General features: G+C 27.6%; 1 protein-coding gene across 1 annotated transcript in view; it reads left to right on the forward strand.

The window, feature by feature from the left end:
* Positions 1-907: 907 nt before the first annotated feature.
* LOC100572006 (sex peptide receptor-like) overlaps positions 908-22000 on the forward strand; it is a 29720-nt gene continuing 8627 nt past the window's right edge. Inside the window, exon 1 of the mRNA XM_003242684.4 lies at positions 908-1611. Within this exon, the coding sequence (XP_003242732.1) occupies positions 1064-1611 (548 nt within the window). The 5' untranslated portion in view covers positions 908-1063. The remainder of the gene's footprint in view (positions 1612-22000) is intronic.

Here is a 22000-nt window from a genome sequence, read left to right on the forward strand (position 1 = left end):
TAAAAATGAGAATCTATAAAAAATAATAGTAAAACTACAATATTCTTTTATAATATATTCAAATAATGTAAAAATAATATTTTTAACAATTGTAATATTTATCGATATAATGAGCGTTCACTGTTATAATAATGGCTCTGTATAATGTTGTACGCACTTTATCATATCCCGTCCTACATTAAACGAGTTCGGTCGATATCTTATCGAACATAAAAAATAATGCAGGATATAAATTATAACTGAACACATTCGAAATTATTCTTTTGATTTTTTTCAGTAGACCTTTTTTGTTTATGAAAAATAGACATGAAGTCTTATCATTTTTTATGGGTAGGTAGGTAGGTACCCAAATTGGTATGCAAATTCATATTCGTATATAATATTATAATATGTATGTAAAATGATTTTCAGCTTACACAATATTGATGAATAACTTATGGGGGACTCTTGGGCCCCCTCACGAACATGTTCAGTGGAGTCTATTATATTCTTGAAGAATAAATAATAAAATAATATTAATAATAATAATAACAACAAATAGTTATAACGGTTAGCCCCATAGTGGCATACCAAGATAACTATTATACACCCTATTATTCTCTAGAAAAGTGTTGATTTCCATTACAATTTCTAATATTGGGTACTTTAGTACCTAGGTACTTAATACATTTTAATATAATTTTCAGCGAAGAGGTATTTTAATATGCCTCTCAGGTAAGGGGTTTTCAATATTATGACTTATAAGAACAATTCGTAAGAATACACGGAAAAAAGTGTATTTTATATATGAAGGTACAAACATTGATTATAAATAATATTCATAATCAATGCTATAAGTTATAGGGAGGTGTGATTGCATCTATACTGATACTGTATTAGAATAATATTTTTTTTTTTAATTTTAAAAATGTATACCTAACGCATACCGTTGACCATAATGTTATTTTGGCCATATTTGCGTGAAATGTATATCATATTATAATAACATGACGTTCCGAACGACATCGATAACCATGATGGTTAATGATTTTGCGGTTTTTGCAGCGCATGCAGCCGGACCACCATGATGTGCACTGACATGTCGTCTAACAGGGCGAGGTATAACTACACGTGGTTGGCGCATCTGCGCAGCCTGAACCTGACGCAGGAAGATCTGCAGTACCTGATCAATATCACGTCGTTCGATGATCTGGATGATGACGGCGGTGACGAGCACCATCACCACCCGATGGATAACGGTTGCTACAACTGCGGCGGCGCCGTGAAGAGCTACTCACTACTGTTCCGGGCGGCGCACGGCTACGTCAGCCTGTTCTTGTGCGTGTTCGGCGCGCTGGCCAACGCGCTCAACATCGCAGTGCTGACGCGCAAGGACCTGGCTGGTTCACCCATCAACCGGATACTGTGCGGCCTGGCCCTGGCCGACCTGGCCCTCATGGTTGAATACACGCCGTTCGCGTGCTACATGTACCTGACCACCGCCAAGAAGGAGGAGTTCTCGCACGTGGGCGCCGTGTACGTTCTGCTCCACACTTACGTGTCACAGGTGTTGCACACCACGTCCATCGCGCTCACGCTCGTCCTGGCCATGTGGAGATACGTCGTCGTCAAGTGAGTAAAAATATATAAGCCCGCCCGGATAAACGCGTATCACGCAAACGGTCAAATAAAACGTAAACGACGCGAATCCGTTCCTATATAAAGCTAGTGAAATCTCGATAACTCGAATCTGTTGAGGGTGAAAAAACAATTCGAGTTATCGAAAATTTGACTTATAGACGTTCGATTTATCGAGGTTTCACTGTATTTTATTATTCATATCGCAGACCAAGTTACTATATCGATTTACCTCACCAAAGCCGATTTACACCCGGTTACCTATATAGGCTAAAAGACTAAATTAGCTAAAAGACTCTGAGTATTCATATAAGCATAGGTACTCATACAAAGCTACGATATAACGCACATAACAATTATTATTATATGTCTTGATACAGTGAGTTCCTGTTGGTGATTTTTTAACACACTGCAATTATTCATTCTATATTCGATAGGTATTTTTTTTTTTAAATAACCAAATCGATAGTCTCGAATTATGATTAATTATACCGACGTTATCATTACTACGATTATAATATTATAATATTCTCTTTATAGAATATTTATAAATGTGTTGATTACTGCAACCAAGATAAATTTATATAAATGTTCAATATTATATTGGTAGTTAATTTCACTAATTTTTAACTTAGTCCGATAATAAGAATATAATACCTATATATAATTACTCCTATATTACTTTTCAAAATCACGAGCTTTGTAAGGATTAATATAATTTGTATAAGCAGGTAGTTCGTTTGTTATTTTTACCTCAACAATCTACCAGGAACGTCTTAAGTGGTTATTACAATATGTACAGCACAAACAATGCCTTTATTGTGTATCGTGTCCTGTCATAAAAAATAATTCAGGGCATAACATCAATTTGCTTATCGTAATTTATCGTTTATTCTCATTTTACTTGGTTTATTAGGTGGGACATTCGGGACATTACCTCCATTGTGCAATATTTTTTTCATCAGATACGAAAAATAATATGTGCTTTCGTATTAAACACAGTATTATATGGGTGGGTAGGAGATACCTAGTGTATTATACCATAATCATTTCGAACGAATCATCATAAATCGATGAAAAACTTTTAAAGCAAACTGTCAATATACCTACGTATAGGATATTAAGATGAGTAATTAAATATTTGTATTCTAGTGTATTCCAATCACAAAATAAATATAAAGCACGTAATAAATAAATGTATTCAACCTAACCTAACCAGGATTTAACAATAATGTTGTCAAAATAAATATAAATCATACTAAACGAGAGCTATATCTTATGAGTTATAAAAATTTATAAACATAAATCAACTAATAAAAGTACAATATAACTTGATTAATCGAGTATTTAATATTAAAATAAAATAATGCAAGCCTTTAAGTATTAAATATTTAAATCAATGGAAAAATATATATAATATAGTCGTTAAATATGTTGTTATAATATATTAGAGTAATTTTTTGTATATAGATAATGGACATACTTTGAATTTTCGGTAATTTACAAAGTATTATTATATTATTTATAAACCACTAGAATTCTTAGGACCCTTATTGAATGTGACGATATTTTGCGATAAGTTTGTCTGGGTTTTATTTACAATATAATATTTGAGCTCCACGAATCGCATTTAAGATCTGTTTGATTGCTCGTATTTGTGGGATTAGATTCGTCTATCGTAGGCTACTAGATAATTTTAACGCATTTCATTGAATATTTCTTAAAAGGTTATATTAGTTTATTTACTCTATTATAGTTGCGTATAATTGTGACATAGATAGACACTTTTGAAAGTTCAGAAGAATTATAATTTATTCATAATGTATTTTTTTGTTAATAAAAAAAACCCTCTCTATACATTAGATCATATACCAATACCATGTATACAGAGTGTAACAGGAAGAGCTGATAGATGAAATAACTTTTGTTCTGATCAATAATTAAAATTTTATATATATATAATTTATAGTCACTTCAGTATACGTATAATATAAAAAAAATTATTTTTTATTTTTTAATACTGGAAATAAAAAAATTTAAATTCGATTTAAATTTTTTTGGATAAATACAAATTAGCCAATTTGTGAATCTCATTATAAGAATAAAATGTATGGTAAAACATTTATCTAAGTCAAGTACCTATATTATATTTGGTAATTTGCTGACATAACTTATGTCACATAACTTATGTCACATAAGTATATTTCTTAAATTATTTACTTATCATATAATTTACAAATGTTGAAATGTCATACGTTTAAGACTTAAAGTAGTATCATTTTTTTTTGTCAGGTCTTCCTGTTATACTCTGTAGTCTGTATACTGTACCAGATTTAGAAATTTTTTGTAGATTTTTCGTAAACACCAGCAAATCAAATAGGTAACCACGTATCAACACGAACCCAACATGGCACATGGCATTATGGCAAATATAATACATATAATATGATTTACATATAAAATCAAGAGAAATATTTTTCGCATCGAATTTCTATGAATTTGTTCAACGTGCATGAAACTGTTTGACGATAACGGTATGAGTCAATTTTGAAAAACAAAAAAAATATATTCGTTGAGGCAAATATACAGATGATAGATAGACAGGCAATGCAATTCAGCAATGTAAAAAGTAGTTAAATATTATGTATAGTTTCTTACAATATGTATACCTATCTTACACTGAAACATATTTAAAATTAAATTGTCATGGAAAATATAGGATAAAATTAATACAATATCTGTAAACAATAGCATTTTAGAGTTGAGCTATGATAAATGCCTTTTTTATTTTTGAAAATTGTAAATTACTCTAAAAATGTAATTAACAAATCTAATAGATATAACGTAATAATTTTATGATATATCAACAAATCATTGAATTATATATGATTTCAAGCTCAAGGACCTAGGTGCACTGATTATCAACTGGTCGACTGACTGAAGGGCAAATAATTTAGCTTAAATGCTGACAAAATTGAACAGCAAACCATTCTGTTAAATATTTACAGAAACTGACGATATTGGATGAGAAATATTTGTTTGCACTGCTTCAGACTTTATTTCTTATAATTCTACGATTATTTGTTACAATAATATATAAATAATACTAAGTTAATATCACTCTTTGCTGTCATTTTGATATTCTTTCTTGAACCACTATTCAGCAATAAGAATTCAGCACTATCAAACTAAAAACCAAATCTGTACCAAAACTGTTGTAAATCGAACACGAAAACACAGCAAAAAGTAAAATTAAATATAATGATTAAACTGAGTTATTTACATAGTTACATTGAAAATTAAAACACAAAATACATAACTTTATCGGTACTTTTATTATCTACACACAGATTTGTTTTACGAGTAAGATGTGATTTTATTTTTATGTATATACATTAGACACAATCGCTAATTGTTTGTCGCTATTTAAGCACTTTTCATGTTTTAATTTCACGCTGCATACAATCTTGATTACACACCTAAGTGCTGCAGCATTTTAATGCATTACATTTACGACAAGTAAATAAAATGAGATAAGAAATAAAATTCTTTTTAAAATGCATTTATTTCGTTTTATTTTCCGCTTCAATGTATCCAACCATCAGGTGACCTGCAACAAAATAAAAAAATACCTTTGATGTGAATGGAGTATACATTTGAACATCATTTATAGATTATGATTTATAGATATAATACATGAACGATTAAAATAACTATACAATTCCTACCTAGGTACTATCTAGCTACTTAAGCTATAGATAATCGTATAACAAATAGCAATGGTAAAAAATTTAATAACAACAAATGTTGTAACATTTTATGATTAGTATTTGATATAAAAGTAGATATAGGTTTATTATAAACTTAGTTACATCGTTTATCTCAAAAGATAGTAAGTTGTGTGGATATAAAGTGACCCTACGTTAATACGTTGTAGCCATTTCGATTAATACAAATTCGTGGCTAGTGTTTATACTTTATATTTACATAATATAGTTAAGGTAATATATTATTATAGATTGTAATAGTACTAAATACATAATGTACCTATAATATATTACATCCACTTAGTCAAACCAATGTTTTCGTGAAATGTAAGTCCAGATAGTGCAATTCATCCACATCGTAGATTTTAACGAAAATACATAATATGAACAGCTACCTACCTAGAAAATTATTGTAATTTGTAAGTTACTTTATACTTTCTTATATTATTTTATGGACAAAAATATAATAATATATTATCAATGTTATATTATATTATAATTTAATTAATTTTAAATTATAATATATGTCACTATACTCATAAAAATAAAAAAAAAGTAGAATTTTCAGTGCTTGAATTGATTAAAATAATTTGGAGAGCAAGGAATTGTATCTTGCTCATAAAAAAGAATAAACTCTTTGCCAATCAAGCGTTGTTATGTTTTAAGAATAACATACTATGTATTAATTGATCAATTGCCGTGAAAAAATAAACAATAAGATAAAAATAAAATATAAAAATAAGTCGACATAATAAAAATGTTTAGTACTTGATAATTGTTTGTTTTCATATCTAGTAACGTTCATAAAGTCGATACAACTGTACAAGTAAATAGATATAAAATTGTTTAAATAACTTGAAATTACTTAATTAAAATTAAATGAAAAATATAATATATTAGAGTAACAATTTCATGGGGTGAGGTCGGTTAAACAGACTGAACCGTGTTTGGACGGTTCACAAAAAAATTATTAACCGAGTTATTTAATATCTTGGTGTCAGGTCCGTGCATAGACTGAACCGTGTTTGGACGGTTCACGAAGAACATTATAAACCGAGGGAAATAATATTTTGGTGTCAGGTCCGTGCAATAGACTGAACCGTGTTTGGACGGTTCACAAAAAAATTATTAATCGAGTTATATAATCTCTTGGTGTTAGGTCCGAGTAATAGACTGAACCGTGTTTGGACGGTTCACGAAGAAAATTATAAACCGAGGGGGGGGGGATAACCCTAGCCAGTCCACCTCTGTGCAAGGCTAAATATTAAATGTACACATAAGCGCAACTCGGGGGGCCCAAAACTAGTAATAGTCTCCCAAAATAAATTATTACATTTTTTTTTTTAAATACTAATAAACGTTTTAAAATTCAACTATAATTCTTATTTTCCTAATTTTATATAAGTTTATAATTATTTTATATTGCCTATGATAAAATAATATGTGTTAAATCATTAGCTGCATGCTATTGTATTTGTTTTTAACTTTTTAAGGAAACCATTTATATTATACCATAACAGGCAGGTAATATATAGCATCGTTAAAATATAGAAAAATATACTTGTTCAAATGATTTTGATCACTTTATATTATCAGGGATGGGCCACTGCGGCGGCTCGCGTACTATTTTTAACTGGTCCGTGCTACATTTCAAATTAGGTACTTTATTAAAATTCAATAATTCTATATTTTAATTTATTATATTGATAAAATTATTAAAATCGATATAACTTTTATTGTAAAACACAGATAATTAAAGATAGAACTTATATTGAATATATAAATATATAAAATTAATTTGATAAACATATCAAAAAAACCTATAAATCCTTCAATAAAAGTCCTATATTTATTATATATCACTTAGACCGTGTTTGGAACGAGATTTGAACGCAGTGCAGCACCGAAATTTTATAGATGATTGTAAACCGTGTATGAACCTATAAACCTATAAATTGTTACTCGCAGTAACTGACTTTCATTTGTACTCCATATGGACTATTATTTTTATGTGAATTTCAAATTTTTACAACCTAACTTACATGTGTCAATTTATTTACGTATTTTGGTGTCGAATTTTAGATTTCATTATGTTATAAATTATTTACATGGTGCAGGGTCACCCTGGTCCAACCTTTTGTAGTTGGCGGGGAAACTGGGGTCTGTCAAAGAAAAAATATATTTTATTTTATAACAAACATAATCTATATATATATATAAATGGAGACAAAAATGTATAACAATTCATCAATCGAGAACGACTGGTCCGATATGGCTCAAATTTTTTTTAAGATGTCCGTAACTGCCAGGAGAATGTTTTTACGAAATAAAATTTTAAGAAAATCCACTGGAAAGGTAGGAAATCTCAAATCTGTATGTTAAAAATATACCAGTGGCGCAACAGTGCATTATATTATATTGGTTGATATTGGTTAATCGGACATGTTTGTTGATTTCATATAATATAAAAATGAATCGCAGAATGTATTGCTAAGCGCAATAATTCTACTGTACGTGTGTTGTGACTGAACTCCTCCTAAATGGTTAGACCGATTTGAATGAATTTTTTTGTATGCGTTTGCGTTTATTCATCTGATTTCAGTACGGTTATGTTAGGTTAGGATTTTGTATTAATTGACTATATCAATCCACCATAGGTAGAATACGACAAACTTGGTACAACTTTGATACTTTAGAGTTAAATCATACACTAACGTACATACAGCACGGGGTCCGCGATCTACCTGATAATGTACTGCTGCGAACCAGAATTTTTATTCCGGGCAACGGAAAAGCTAAGATTAATTTTGAAACCATACACCGAATATTAAATAACGAATTGAACAAAGTTTGAGTCACATATAGTTGGTACACTTAATGGGCAACAAAGTGCACGGGTTCAGCTAGTATTATGTAATATACAAGTTTTTTTTCATATTACATATTGATATTAATTTATTATTATGATGATTAGATTATTGTTTTTAAATAAAACCTAATATTTGTTTATTTTCAATCAAACTTTAAAATTATTAAATATATTTACTACACAATATGTCTTCTAAAGAGGGCCAAAAAAAAGAAGGTTTCGAGGGCTGATGGTTCCAAATTTAATTAAATAGTGAATTATTTTAGTTATAATAACTGCTCTAATTAGTCGTATCTTCCAGTTCATGATGATGACACTGATGACAGTCGTTATTAATCCCACTACGATGACATACACTCTGTGTCTCTGTGACTCTGTATACCTAGTTTAGTCAAGTGAGTAGGGTATTATGAACGACAAAATATAATATAAGATACACATTTAAATTTGTATTTGTCTCGGGTTCTTTTTCAACTGGTTTTAATGCGTTCGTCGAGTACTTGAGTAAATATACTCGGACTTAGGACTATACACTTCATACGCGTGGTGCGATTTAGACAAAGTTTTAGAATGTTATCATACACCATGTCACCATATACTCCAGGAAGACGAAATGAAAAAAAAATACAATAGGCAATAAAGAAATACGATATAACAGTAAAATCAAAAGTCACACAAAGCAATTTAAAACCCGTAATTCTATACTGTTTTGACGATGCGACGCAATTTATTGGCACGCGGTGGTATGTGATTCGTGACAGTATAATATTCTGTTTTATTTTTCAAACACCTATCACCTATGTACACTTAAGGTTTATCAGTGTTCACTGTACACAGCAGCGTGAATACGATTTATAATAATATAAAAGCTAGCTTTGTATGAAAACACACTTGGGGAAAGCCAAGTTCATATTAATCTTTAATGACCAAAGGCCTATAATATAATAATATTGTACACCAAGTGCGTTCTCGTATTGAGCGTTTGGGTTTTTTTATGCTTTGAAAAACGATATCATCGATACAACATGTCGATTATCTAAAGGAGCATATACCTACGCTCGATAAGCCTCTGCATTTGGATACAAACAAACATATTAGATGAAACGACACCATATAATATAATATCGTGTTGAATAATAAAAACATACCTTCGTATTTTGTAGTGACAGTTTACATTGCATGCATGTTTGTTCGTTGTAAAAATATGTGCATTTAAGTTATTTTTCACCTTGAAATAGAATACCGTATTTGTTGTCAAGTTTATTTATTGGCATGGGTTTTAAAAACTGTTGAAATTCTTCAAATCATGTGAAGTAAGTTTTTATCATAGATGTCAGATACCGTTGATTAGTTTACCAATAAATTCAAATCGATTTAAATTGTATTTAATAAAACATGACTCAAATCAATATAAATACTAAGGTTTGAACTGAAGTATAGCAACCAAACTAAATATAACTGATATTTACATTTTTCATTAGGAATACCTATTTTAGTGAGTGTAAAACTCGCATATATATATTATATAACTAGACTAAGCATATGATTGGAAGTTATTGTTGTAGATTGTAGTTACATTTTAAATTTTATCTAAAATGAATTAACATATAATATCACAATATGGTGTAAAATGAAGATATGTAAATATTTACCAATCGAAAAGTGGAACGATTCTATTAAATAATAGCTTTCAGCTTATGAATATATACAACTACTTAATAAATTATGTCGATAGACTTAATATTGATTTTAATGTTTTTAATTTATTTCAAAAGAAATAATAAAATAAAAATACTATGTACAATATACATGCTTTTCTCCTTAACTAGATTCCAAGCAAAATCAATCATCTCTTATAGAAATTAAAATATACAGAATAAGTTGCATTGAAGTTTTTTAAGTGCTTGAAAAATTGTAAAAGTAAAAAGCTACTGATTAAATGTTGCTTTCTGTTATATTATTATTATCTACTTTAATAATATTCATCGATTAAAATATTTTATCAAGTATGAATCTGTATATTTTGCACACAACTCCAGTTTATTTAATTAAATCAGGAACGGATTTGGCTGACTCTAATGAGGTTATTGCGTTTGGATTAGCATAGAAATAAGTTTCAAATTAAATTATTTTAACAAGAATGTCATGAAATCGTTTTCAAAAATGTTATATTATAATCCGACCATAATTCCACGAACTAAACTATTTGTCAATTTTATTGACACTCATTTTCATCAGTATTTGTCTATACATTTTATCAAAAGCTACTAAGAATTTACGAAAAAAAAAAAACTAAAAACATATTGAAAATTAGAAATTTGTACCTACTGTATCCACTTTTGTAATCTATATATACGTGGGGGTTGTACAAACGTTTTGGAGTACATTTACTAAAATTAATTCTTGTGAAAAAAATACATCAGATTTTAAAAATCAATATCTTTGCTTTAGATACAATTTAAAGTTTTGAGTTTTGTGTACATGATGTCATGTACCTATAGGTATTGATTATTGATATATTCCAACTAATAACTAAAATTACTGAAAACTCGTTGAAGTGGTTAATTTATGTAAAATAATAAACAGGATAAAATTGAAGTTACAAACAATTTTTTACAAATTATACAATGTGCACATAGGACTAATAATAAGATACCTATACTAGATAACCTATAATATAGTGATTAATATAACAAATACATGGACGGTCGGAAAATAGGCATTATTTTACCTACTTTCTTGGTAAACAATATTTTTTTATAATTAATTACCTGGGTATTTGGCAAAAAATTTAATGTCTAAAGGGTACTGAAAATCAGGGCCACAGTTAATAACATATTATATTATATAACAAAGATCGGGTCGTTGTCAATACTTACTACTTATTAACGTCGTATTGGTAGACAAATAGTCGCACCCAAAGTTGAAATTATTAATTCAAACGATAACTCTGATAAGTGATAAGACATGCAATACCATAATACCATTGGTCCAGAATATTTTTGTGTAAAGATTAGTAATTTCAATAGTATTAATAAATTCATTTTAATTCATTTTAATATAAGTTACATATTTTATTGGTTTGCTAAAGCTACGATTTTATTGAATACAATGAAAATACATGTACAATTATTATTTAGGTATTTATAATAAATAATAATTAAAATAGTAAACATTAGTAAAAAAAACTATTTTTTAAATAATGACCAATAGATTGTACAAGATTAAACCCGGTTCTCTCTCCTTTTTGGTATTTCTTTATTTTATTTTAAATATAATTCTGTCTGACTAAAATCTGTTTGTTAGTCTTCTGTGTACCTATTATGCTTCTAATTTTAATTTAAATATTTGATTGTACTTCCAATAAAACATATATAAATATATAATTCGTGGATATTTGTTTGTGACATAATATAAGTTGTTTTTGAAATATTGATGAAAAGATTTGACGGCATTTGTTGTTTCAGAACGTAAAACCCATATGTGCGGAGGAAACCTCGCATCGTTACAATTAAAATTTTCAAAAATATAATCGTTAAAATATGGTGTTAATTTAACGTTTTATGGTATATGATTCATACACTTGAAAAGCAGTCACCAACCTCGTGTGAATTTAAAAACATCAAACGTTCATAAAAACTTAATTTCAGGTTCCGGTAGACAAACTTATAAGGCACAGGTATTACATTTTCAAATCTTAGATTTAATTGATTTTGTCAAAAACTGATTTTGCGTAAGAATTCCCGTTTTCCCTTCATTTTTCTTACTTCTGGGAACTTCACATTTTGATCTCCTCAGTGCACCAACTAGATTCACTTTCCCACTGGAAAAGATACTGAAGTTGAAAATCAAAGTTTTATTTCGACTACGTATCGCGTATAGAGGCACACACAAAAAAAAAATTTTAATAAAAAAGAAATACACACATCATTGTAAAATCAATACATTCATCGCTCTACTCAGAATCTAATTACACAGTACACACACATATTCTTAAAACCAATACAGCTTATGTATAACTCAATTTAAAGTAATAAGATATGTACCTACACATGTGTTTTTCAATGAATAAATAACTCAATAGATTTATTATTTTTACTGTACAATAATATAATATATAATACATATAAGTCACTTAATATTATAATATCAAAACGCAAAAGTTGTAATATTAATGGAAATATTTTCTGATTTACATTATTTTTAACACGAATCCCGGAAATGTAATACAATATTAGTTTAAAATATTTACTTTTATAATTGCATTATGTTACTCCTACGTATTCCTAACTGTTTATTTTCCTTTTATATATTTAAAATTATATTGTACTAGATACGAAATTTTGGTGAAAGAATAGGTACGTCTTATTACTATCGATATAAAATATTAATAAAGTGTTTAGTAGTTAGATTTTAAATTTAAATAATAGCATATTTAAAAATGCACATACATTAAAAATTAAAATTTAGAGTTCCCATAGTGTTTTCGGGGTTGTATGATCAAATGAAAAAAAAATAGTAATGCCATACGCATATTATAGGTGTATATGACGTGGATACTGTGTAGCGGGTTCTCTGTTATCAACGATAGAATAAAATGATCAAAAATAATTCATTTCTCGAAAACGAGGTTCATAGAATTATTTTTTGCGACACACAGCGCCGTGGGGCATATTATAATATAACTTCTCCCACGTGGTTGTGTTGCATCTAAATTGGCTTTTTTTTTCAAATGTTCATAAAGTACCATAATAATATGTTATTACTTTGGAGGCTGGGAGGTCTTTTTTTGACTAAGATCAACTGACAATAATAATAATAATTCTTCTCAGGAGATCGACTGATTGAAGAATTAATGAGTGGTGGAAAGACGCTATAATAATAACAAAGTATTTATACTTTGGTATAGGTACATTAAAAAAATATTGAGAACTCGCTTCTACTGTATTTTACTATAGTGATTAGTAGGTTTAAATGTATTTTGAAGAACACTGTAATAGATGAGTTGAAATTGAATTCAATGAAAAATAATTGTTTACGAAAAACGATGCCGTGGGAAGGAAACATATTAGAATATATTTTTAGTGATAGTCCATCTATATAATATTTATAATACGAATTAGTATTTTCTTGATTTTATACGTTGAACTAGGTAATAATTTTTCATTAGCATCGAGCATAATTACATGTTATATACCTATCATAACATGAGTCAATAGTGATTTACCGCAGAATGGTGTAAATAAGCTCACGCCAATGTATTTTCGATATTTTTTAATTTCTATAAAAAAACGTTTGTTGTATTAAATGCTCAAGCTTTTTAACAGAGAAAAAAACATTAACAACATAACTCGAAAAAAAACTAAAAAAGTTAAACATTTAAAGTCTTTATAAATGGTTAAGAAAGATCCAACAAATTTTGAAAATTTCATCAAGATAATGGCCAGAAAATTATAGTATAAATATTTGGTGAAAATTTCAAGTTTTACAGTTATTCCTTTCTGAATTACAACAAAAAAAACATGGTGACAAACAATTTTGTCGAAAACTGGTGTAACAGTTATTAAGAAAGTTGTGAGGAATTTCTTACTTTGACCTCTCAACTAGATATAATACAAGGGCTACCTACACACCACCAGCCACATTGAAGATTGAAGAACATATTATTTTCTGTTCCAACACGCTACGATAGGCCCAAAAAATAAAAAATAAAAAAATATAATAAAAATATACTTAGTAATAAAAGTAAAACCAATACATTTCTCACTTCACTCAGAATCTATATATATAATAAATTCTATAATGGTTAATATACACAATATTGTTAAATCTTACTCGTGGAGTAATGGTAACAAGTTACAACAAATTTAAATAATTTATTTAAACTTTAAGCATATTTCGGGAGTAATTCTGGAAGAAAAAAAATCGTTGTTATAGAATTCAATTTAAAAACAAATATAGTTGCATAGGTACCATTCTATTAAATTAAATTTTTTATGTTTTGTTTAGATTTAATTTATTGTAATTCTGACTATTTTTGACATTATTGTATAGTATATTATTATTTTAATATGTGTAGTGTGTACGACGTACGTATATAGTGATAAAATACATCAGTACTAACGACTTTATGGTACTTGAGTGGTCGTTTTATAAATAGTAAAAATTCAAGTTTATTGAGTTAGCTATTTGCACTAAACAAAATAATATTTACAAATTGATTTAATAAAATAATTTATTTCATCAATATTTAACAATTTGATAAATATCCATGACTTTGTTGTTATACAATAAGTAGTTTTTATACTTTTATCTTAATAATATAAATATATATAGTTATATTTATATATAAGTATAAATTTGTAGATGAGAATTTAAATTCATTAATATGAAATAGTTTAGACAATACCTACAATCTTTTTAATATTGAAATAGGTAAAAGCAAATGGACTAAAACAATATTAATTAATATAATATTAATACTTTATAGTATTTGATCCCGTTCCTATATTATAATTACATTTTTGTCGGTAAACAATGCTAAAGTATACAAGTTTTAAGATAAAATATTTATGGAAAAATTAAACCTTTTCCTTATTCAAAATTCAAAAGAACTTATATAAGAGTTACAATTTATGGTTATTATATTATGGTCGTTACGGATATAAACAGTATCTAAATATTTTCGAATAATAGTCTTTAACGAACGAAGGAAAAACTTTGGTATTACCCGAATTAACTTTCCGTAGGTATGCAATTTCCAAACTTCTCGGTAAGTCTTTACATAAGGTTTATTTTGTAATTTTTAATGGTATATTAATATATTATTTTACTAACGCTATTTGATTTGCATGAGTATGTCTGCACAAGGACGTGTTTATCACGTATAGCCGTGTAAAAATGCTTTTGTCTGAGTAAAAATGTAAGTAAAATCGTGTACTATTTTTATTTATATTTGTTCATAGGGATTTGTCCAATAAATGACCATATCACGCTGTCCTCATATCCGTGCTAATTGTTGGATAATTGCCTGTCTTGCTATCGATACCCAGGGAAAATTATCTATAAATGAAAAGTTTATAAAAATATATTTTACCTATGTAAAGATAAAAGTTTTCCATATTAGAGCAGGCCATGTAAGAAATATATATCACACAATTTAATTTTAAAAAATATATTACATTTCAAGACCTGCTAAAGAGGTATATTTGAGTATTAAGTGTTTATGAAATACCTAATACAAAAAACCGAAAATATGAAATGAAACCAATAACGACAAAAGATTTCAACGAAGCAGGTCAGGTGGACTATAATAGACTTCAGATATTTCACAGATGTCAAATATAAATGGGTTCTTTTTTTTTTTTTAAATCGATATTTTATTGATTGTCAACAGGTTTGTGTTAATTATTTTCGCCCGAAAAATGAACTGTATTTATTTTTTTTAATTTTGTTTCATTGATTAAAATTATCAATAATAATAATAAAATAAGTACCTACCTAAGTACTTATACATGAAACAAATTCAATAAGGTCCGATTCATATAGGTACGCCCATGCCACAAAGCTAAGGTAATATTGAGAGGCTAAATAAAGATATTGTACATTAAATACACAAACAAATCAAAATATCTTTGCCAAACTACCAAATATGTAACTACTAGTATCACAAATCTGGAAGTTGCAATAATAAAATGAGAGTAAGTGGGTGACGTTCTGCTGGGCTACTAAATGGGTGGTGTTAAATTTGAATTCAATAATATATTATCATTGTATAAAAAAACGATTCTGAGCGGATTTTCATGCTATTATATTTATACATTATAATTTACTTTAAAAGTTTCTAGTAGGTACCCACGAATAATATTTTTAAATTACAACACAAAACTAAAATCGTTATTCTTCGTTCAAATATCAAATTTTGTAAGAATTTTGACTTTAAAGTTTAAATAACAGTAGTTTTCAATCCTTTGCTATAAAAATTGAATATTTTATAAATTTTTAACTGCAAAATAATTTGTATATTTTCAATTTGATAAATATTGTCAAATTTGAACTTTAATTGCTTATAAAAAAATCTTATCTATATATTTTTAATAATTTAACCTAATATTATAATAATGTGTGAAGAGCCTTGTATTAAGTTTTTAAGCTTTTAGACTCAACGAATACAATTTAATTGATATTATTAGTAAAAAAACTAAAATATTTGAAAAATAATTTTCGTAAACAGCTCAAAATGAGGTAAAATGTTTTGAACATTTTATCATTTGTAAAAAATATAAATATAAATATATGGTGTAAATTTCCAGTATTAGGTTATTCGTTTTTGAATTGTAACAAAATAAGAAAATCGCTCCATGAGAAATCGAGTGAATATCCGATGTTGTAAAAAATCGAACTTCAAACGCTCATAAAAATTTAATATGACTTTCCAGTGGACATTTTTTTTTTATATAAAAGTAATAATAAAAGGTTTTTTCATTTACACTAACAACAACTTACGAGGAACGTTGTATTACATTTTTAAGTTTTTTGACGGAGCAAACATTTTTTTAACGAAATTAATTTTGAAAAAAATCTACCTTATCTATGTTATATAGAAAATTATAATATAAACATTCAGTGAAAATTTCATGTATCTGCGATAATTTTTGTTATAGTTACACCAAAAACCAAAATCGTTTTTGCGTAAAAGATCCCGTTTTTTCAATTTTTTTTCTTTTTTCTTTTGCTTTTGGAAACTATTTGGAATTGTCCAAAGGAAATTATTGTGAATTTTAAATGTTAACCTCCTGAATGCACCAACTAGATTCACTTTCCCACCGGAAAAGATACTGAAGTTTAAAATTAAAGCATTATTTCGACTACTTATCGTGTATAGAGATACAGATTACAGACACACAAAAAAACACACACACTCACATCATTATAAAATTAATAATTTCATCGATCCGCTCAGAATATAAAATAGTTATATTATAAATTATAATCAATTTTTGATTGTATGAAAAAATACCTATTGAATTACATATCGATACCAATACGCTTTTATTCATATATTTAAAAGGAGATAAATGTTTAAATAATATAATAATAGTAAGTATATATTAGGTATATAAAACAAAAAAAAATTACCTATAACCATTTGTATCGATAATAAAATAATAATACACATTTTTGGTAAGCTGCAATAGTGATGAATAGATTTAGGTACTGAATATGGACATCCATGAAGGAAAAATGTCCACGATACCAAAAAATATATCTATCCATTTCATAAAATGGTATCCATATTGTGAATAATATATTTTCACACGATATGAATATTTTTCATGATGTGAACAACCACTTTACATAAATAACGGTTTCATTAAGTGGATGCGAGTTGCGATGTGTATAATGTATCAGCTGGTGATGATGACATATGGTCCATAAAAAAAAAATAAAACCTGCGCATAGTTAGCTTAAAGTTTAAATAACTATTGGTAAAAGCGTATTATGTTTTGATTTATAAAAACAAAAATACCATTGAGATTTATTTGGGATACAAAATATAATATTTAGCTATATTGAAATTTGTGTTGAAAACACATGGGTATAATATTATAGTCTGCTGGGCACTGATGTAATATAATTACCCATTCGCTTTCATTCCCTATGTTTACAACATATTATAATATGCCGTTCGGATCGCGTTGTTATCAGTCATTTAAAACATATTCAAAACACTCTTGTGCTCACCTAAAGAATGCCTAGTGGCTAGTACCTACACTATGTACATTTATTAATACATCATTATAAATAGATTGTGTATTTGTATTTAAATTGAATATTATGTTATTTCCCGTTAGGTAACCGTTTTACGATCGGTTATCGAGTCCAATTCAATTGGTAAGCCAATTGTTTATCTCTTCGATGTTTATATTGCATTTTACACAACACAAAGATTATACCTTTCACTATATCTGTGTGTTGTTATTATTTCACTACTGTTGAATTTAAACAATCTACCTCTTGAGTCTTGATTTCATAATACAATATATAACGGGTAGGTAGGTACCTATTGTGGATGGTTAACTGAAGAGATCGTTTAAATACATCACTGATCACTAATGAGTAATGACTATAGAATAATGGCATATTATATCCACCAATGCGATTATTATCGAGGTTAACGCTATATAATTTATTCGTGTAGGTATGTATTCATAAAAATACTAGCAGAAATTATTACTACACAATGCACAGTTCATATTATTATAATCTACAGGTGAAACAAATACCTGAATGTATAAAATTGATATATTTAATTTAATAATAAACAGCTGTAATTAGCTTGAAGTCACGAGTTTGTATTTGATTAAGGTTTTGTTGTTTGGAACTATTAAACTATGTTGGCAATTAATGTGTCTGTAAAACAAATTTAATTTTTGATTCTGAGTGTAGTGATGAATGCACTGGTTCTATAATTGTATAAATATTAATTTTTTGTGTTTCTGTTATCAACCCTTTGAGGTTGATGAGAGGGTTGAGGGTGTAGGGATTGTTGCATCAGAAGTAATAAATTCCTAGTAGTTTTCAAAATAATCAAAATAAAAAATAGGAATAAACCGAAAAAAAGGATTTTTTTAAGCAAAACCAATTTTCAACAAAATTAATTATTTTTTTTGTAATTAAAAAATAGATACCTAACTGTAGGGATTTTATTTTTACCAAATATTCATATTTAAATGTTTTTCAAATATTCACTAGATAATTTTATGATTTTCTAAATATTTTGGCTTTTTTAAGCTGTTTGTAGCCTGTAGGCATTTTAAATGATTGTGTTACAATATATTATTGTATACTTTTATGTTTTTTTTTACATATAATATATTCTTGAACAAAATAGTATATGTAACGGTGAATTGGTTTGACAATTGGATTTCTCCGTTAACGCGATATGTCTTACTCGTATGTTTGGAACTCTTTATACAAGCTAACCATAAAAGCTATACGAGTTTTATGTAGATTATATTATATTGGTTTTCTTAACTCACGAATTTCATATTATTTCTTTTAAAAGAAACCTCTCATGAAAATTCAGTAAATAACATGCCAAGAGGGGTGGTCAGTTAATGGGGGTAATATATATGTTTTAAATTGTTTTTGTCTTACTTTGAAATAGTACTTATAATAATCTTACTATTTATAATATTTCAAAAATAAAAATTTCGTAATAAATTAATCTGATGACAAAAACAGGTGTCATACTTGCCTTATCTAGCGTAAAGTGTGTAACACTAGTAACACATTTTTGAAAAAAAACTCAAAAAAGTTAAATATTACAATCAATAGCAAATTAAATAAAGTTAATTGAAAATATAACGTGTAACATATAATAGTATGTCCATATACACATTATATTTCTATAATAGGTTATATAGAATAATAATTATAAAGGCCGTTATTATATCAGTCTATTCCATAATTTATTATTTGTAGACATTTTTTTACTATTTGTGATAGGTAGTTTTAGTATGTGGTAATTTATAATACTGTTTTCAATTGGCAAACAACAAAATAATTCGTAAGTATTCGTAAAAATTGGTACTTTAGGGAGGTCATTTTTCGATTTTCTCAATAGTTATTAGTACCACCGGGAAAACCACCTATAAATTACGAAAAACCGCAAAAAATGGAATTTTAATTTCTAACGCTTTGTTTACCATCACAGAAACGAATAAAAAACAATAATATTTTAATATTAATTAAACTTACAGGTTATAATAAATAATAACAATATAAAAAATCGTCTCTGCTCAGAATCGTTTTTCTTATACAATGATATTATATTATTGAATTCAAGTTAAATACAATCCATTAAACATTGACCCACGTGTAAGTGTGTAACCTACTGTTCAGCAGAGCGACATCCACTTACCCACTTTTTAGAGATATAAACACCAAAAAAATAACATAACGAAAATTCGTCAAGACTGTGTTGTATGTCTAATTGGACAGCCTACACAACAAATAATTGGCTGTAAACAACCTTCAACGGGAAATGTTATACCTACGTAGAATTTTATTTTTATAAGAAATAAAAAACAGGAGTAAGACAGTCGTCAACTATAGTAACTCAAGAAAAATTATATTTTTGGAAATGTACTTGATTACCTACTATGAGTAACTTCAACTTCATCATAGGTACCTAAAATAGAAAAATAATATTTAAATTGGTGCACATTACGAAAAGAAAAACGTGAAGATCACAATCGTCGTCAGCCTTAAATAAAAAAAACATGACATTTTTAACGATAGTTTAGCAGACTTAATTGATATTTTTGATACGACAACATAACAAAGAGTGTAATGGCTGGAATAGATAAAACACTGAAAAAACAAGAAAAACGAAAGGAGTAACGGGTTTTTCGTTTAAAAACTTTAAAAAAAGAAGTAAATTACAAGAAAGAAACAAATTAACAGTTACTGTTGAACTATCTTCCTCCTAGACCAACAGTGAAATAGAAAAAAAGTTCAATAGAAGTAAAGATGGGTTCCACCTTTACTTTGAACAGTTCAAACAAAAGAAAACGAGGTAGACAGAATGTTATGAGTAATGAAATTGTAATTGCCTAACCTAAGATGTAGTAAGTGATCAAAGATATATCATGTACAATCAATAATACATTAATAATACGTATTCATGTATATAACGCTCACATATTATGTCGACAGCTACAGTAGTTTTATTATTTTTAATTGTTTTGGGATATCCTCTAAGCTTTGTGGGATTACACACAGTATGCAAAATAAAATATTACACTAGATATTACGTTTTTGATCAACTTTATATTATTGTATCAACTAAACCTTTTATAATTTTTCATGTTTATTTAAATCTGGTCTTAAATTTTCTATATCACATTTAATTAATTTTTTTTTAACAACGCTTTGGACAATTCTGATTTATGCAAACAGTAAACGTTGTTTTCACTTTAAATTTCTTCAATTGATACGTTTTGTTGTATCATCCAAGTACCTATTATAATATGACACAAAATATGAAAGATAATATATATATATACTAATATATATATTTGAGTTAACAACACAAAATTGGATGTACATTTTAAAGTACTAGCTCCTTCAATATAGGTTGTATCGTCTTGAAATCTTCGAGGTTCAATGCAGTGACACCTATCTAGATAAAATTTCTGTTCTCAAAAAAGCCGCGTTTCGTGTTTAAGTTTGAGAAATTGGCAAAACAAAATTTCACACCAATTTTTTTTGTTGAAAATTCAAATTTTGATCACAACATTTAACCCCTTTATAATTGAGTTAAAAAACTGTAAAAAACTGGTATCTGGTCTAGGGACATTTCTGCTTCGATCCTCGAAAATTTTATAAATATAGGACTTTTATTGAAGGATTTATAGGTTTTTTTGATATGTTTATCAAATTAATTTTATATATTTATATATTCAATATAAGTTCTATCTTTAATTATCTGTGTTTTACAATAAAAGTTATATCGATTTTAATAATTTTATCAATATAATAAATTAAAATATAGAATTATTGAATTTTAATAAAGTACCTAATTTGAAATGTAGCACGGGCCAGTTAAAAATAGTACGCGGACCGCCGCAGTGGCCCATCCCTGATAATATAAAGTGATCAAAATCATTTGAACAAGTATATTTTTCTACATTTTAACGATGCTATATATTACCTGCCTGTTATGGTATAATATAAATGG

Source organism: Acyrthosiphon pisum, chromosome A1 (assembly GCF_005508785.2).
Source record: "Acyrthosiphon pisum isolate AL4f chromosome A1, pea_aphid_22Mar2018_4r6ur, whole genome shotgun sequence".
Lineage (NCBI taxonomy): Eukaryota > Metazoa > Arthropoda > Insecta > Hemiptera > Aphididae > Acyrthosiphon > Acyrthosiphon pisum.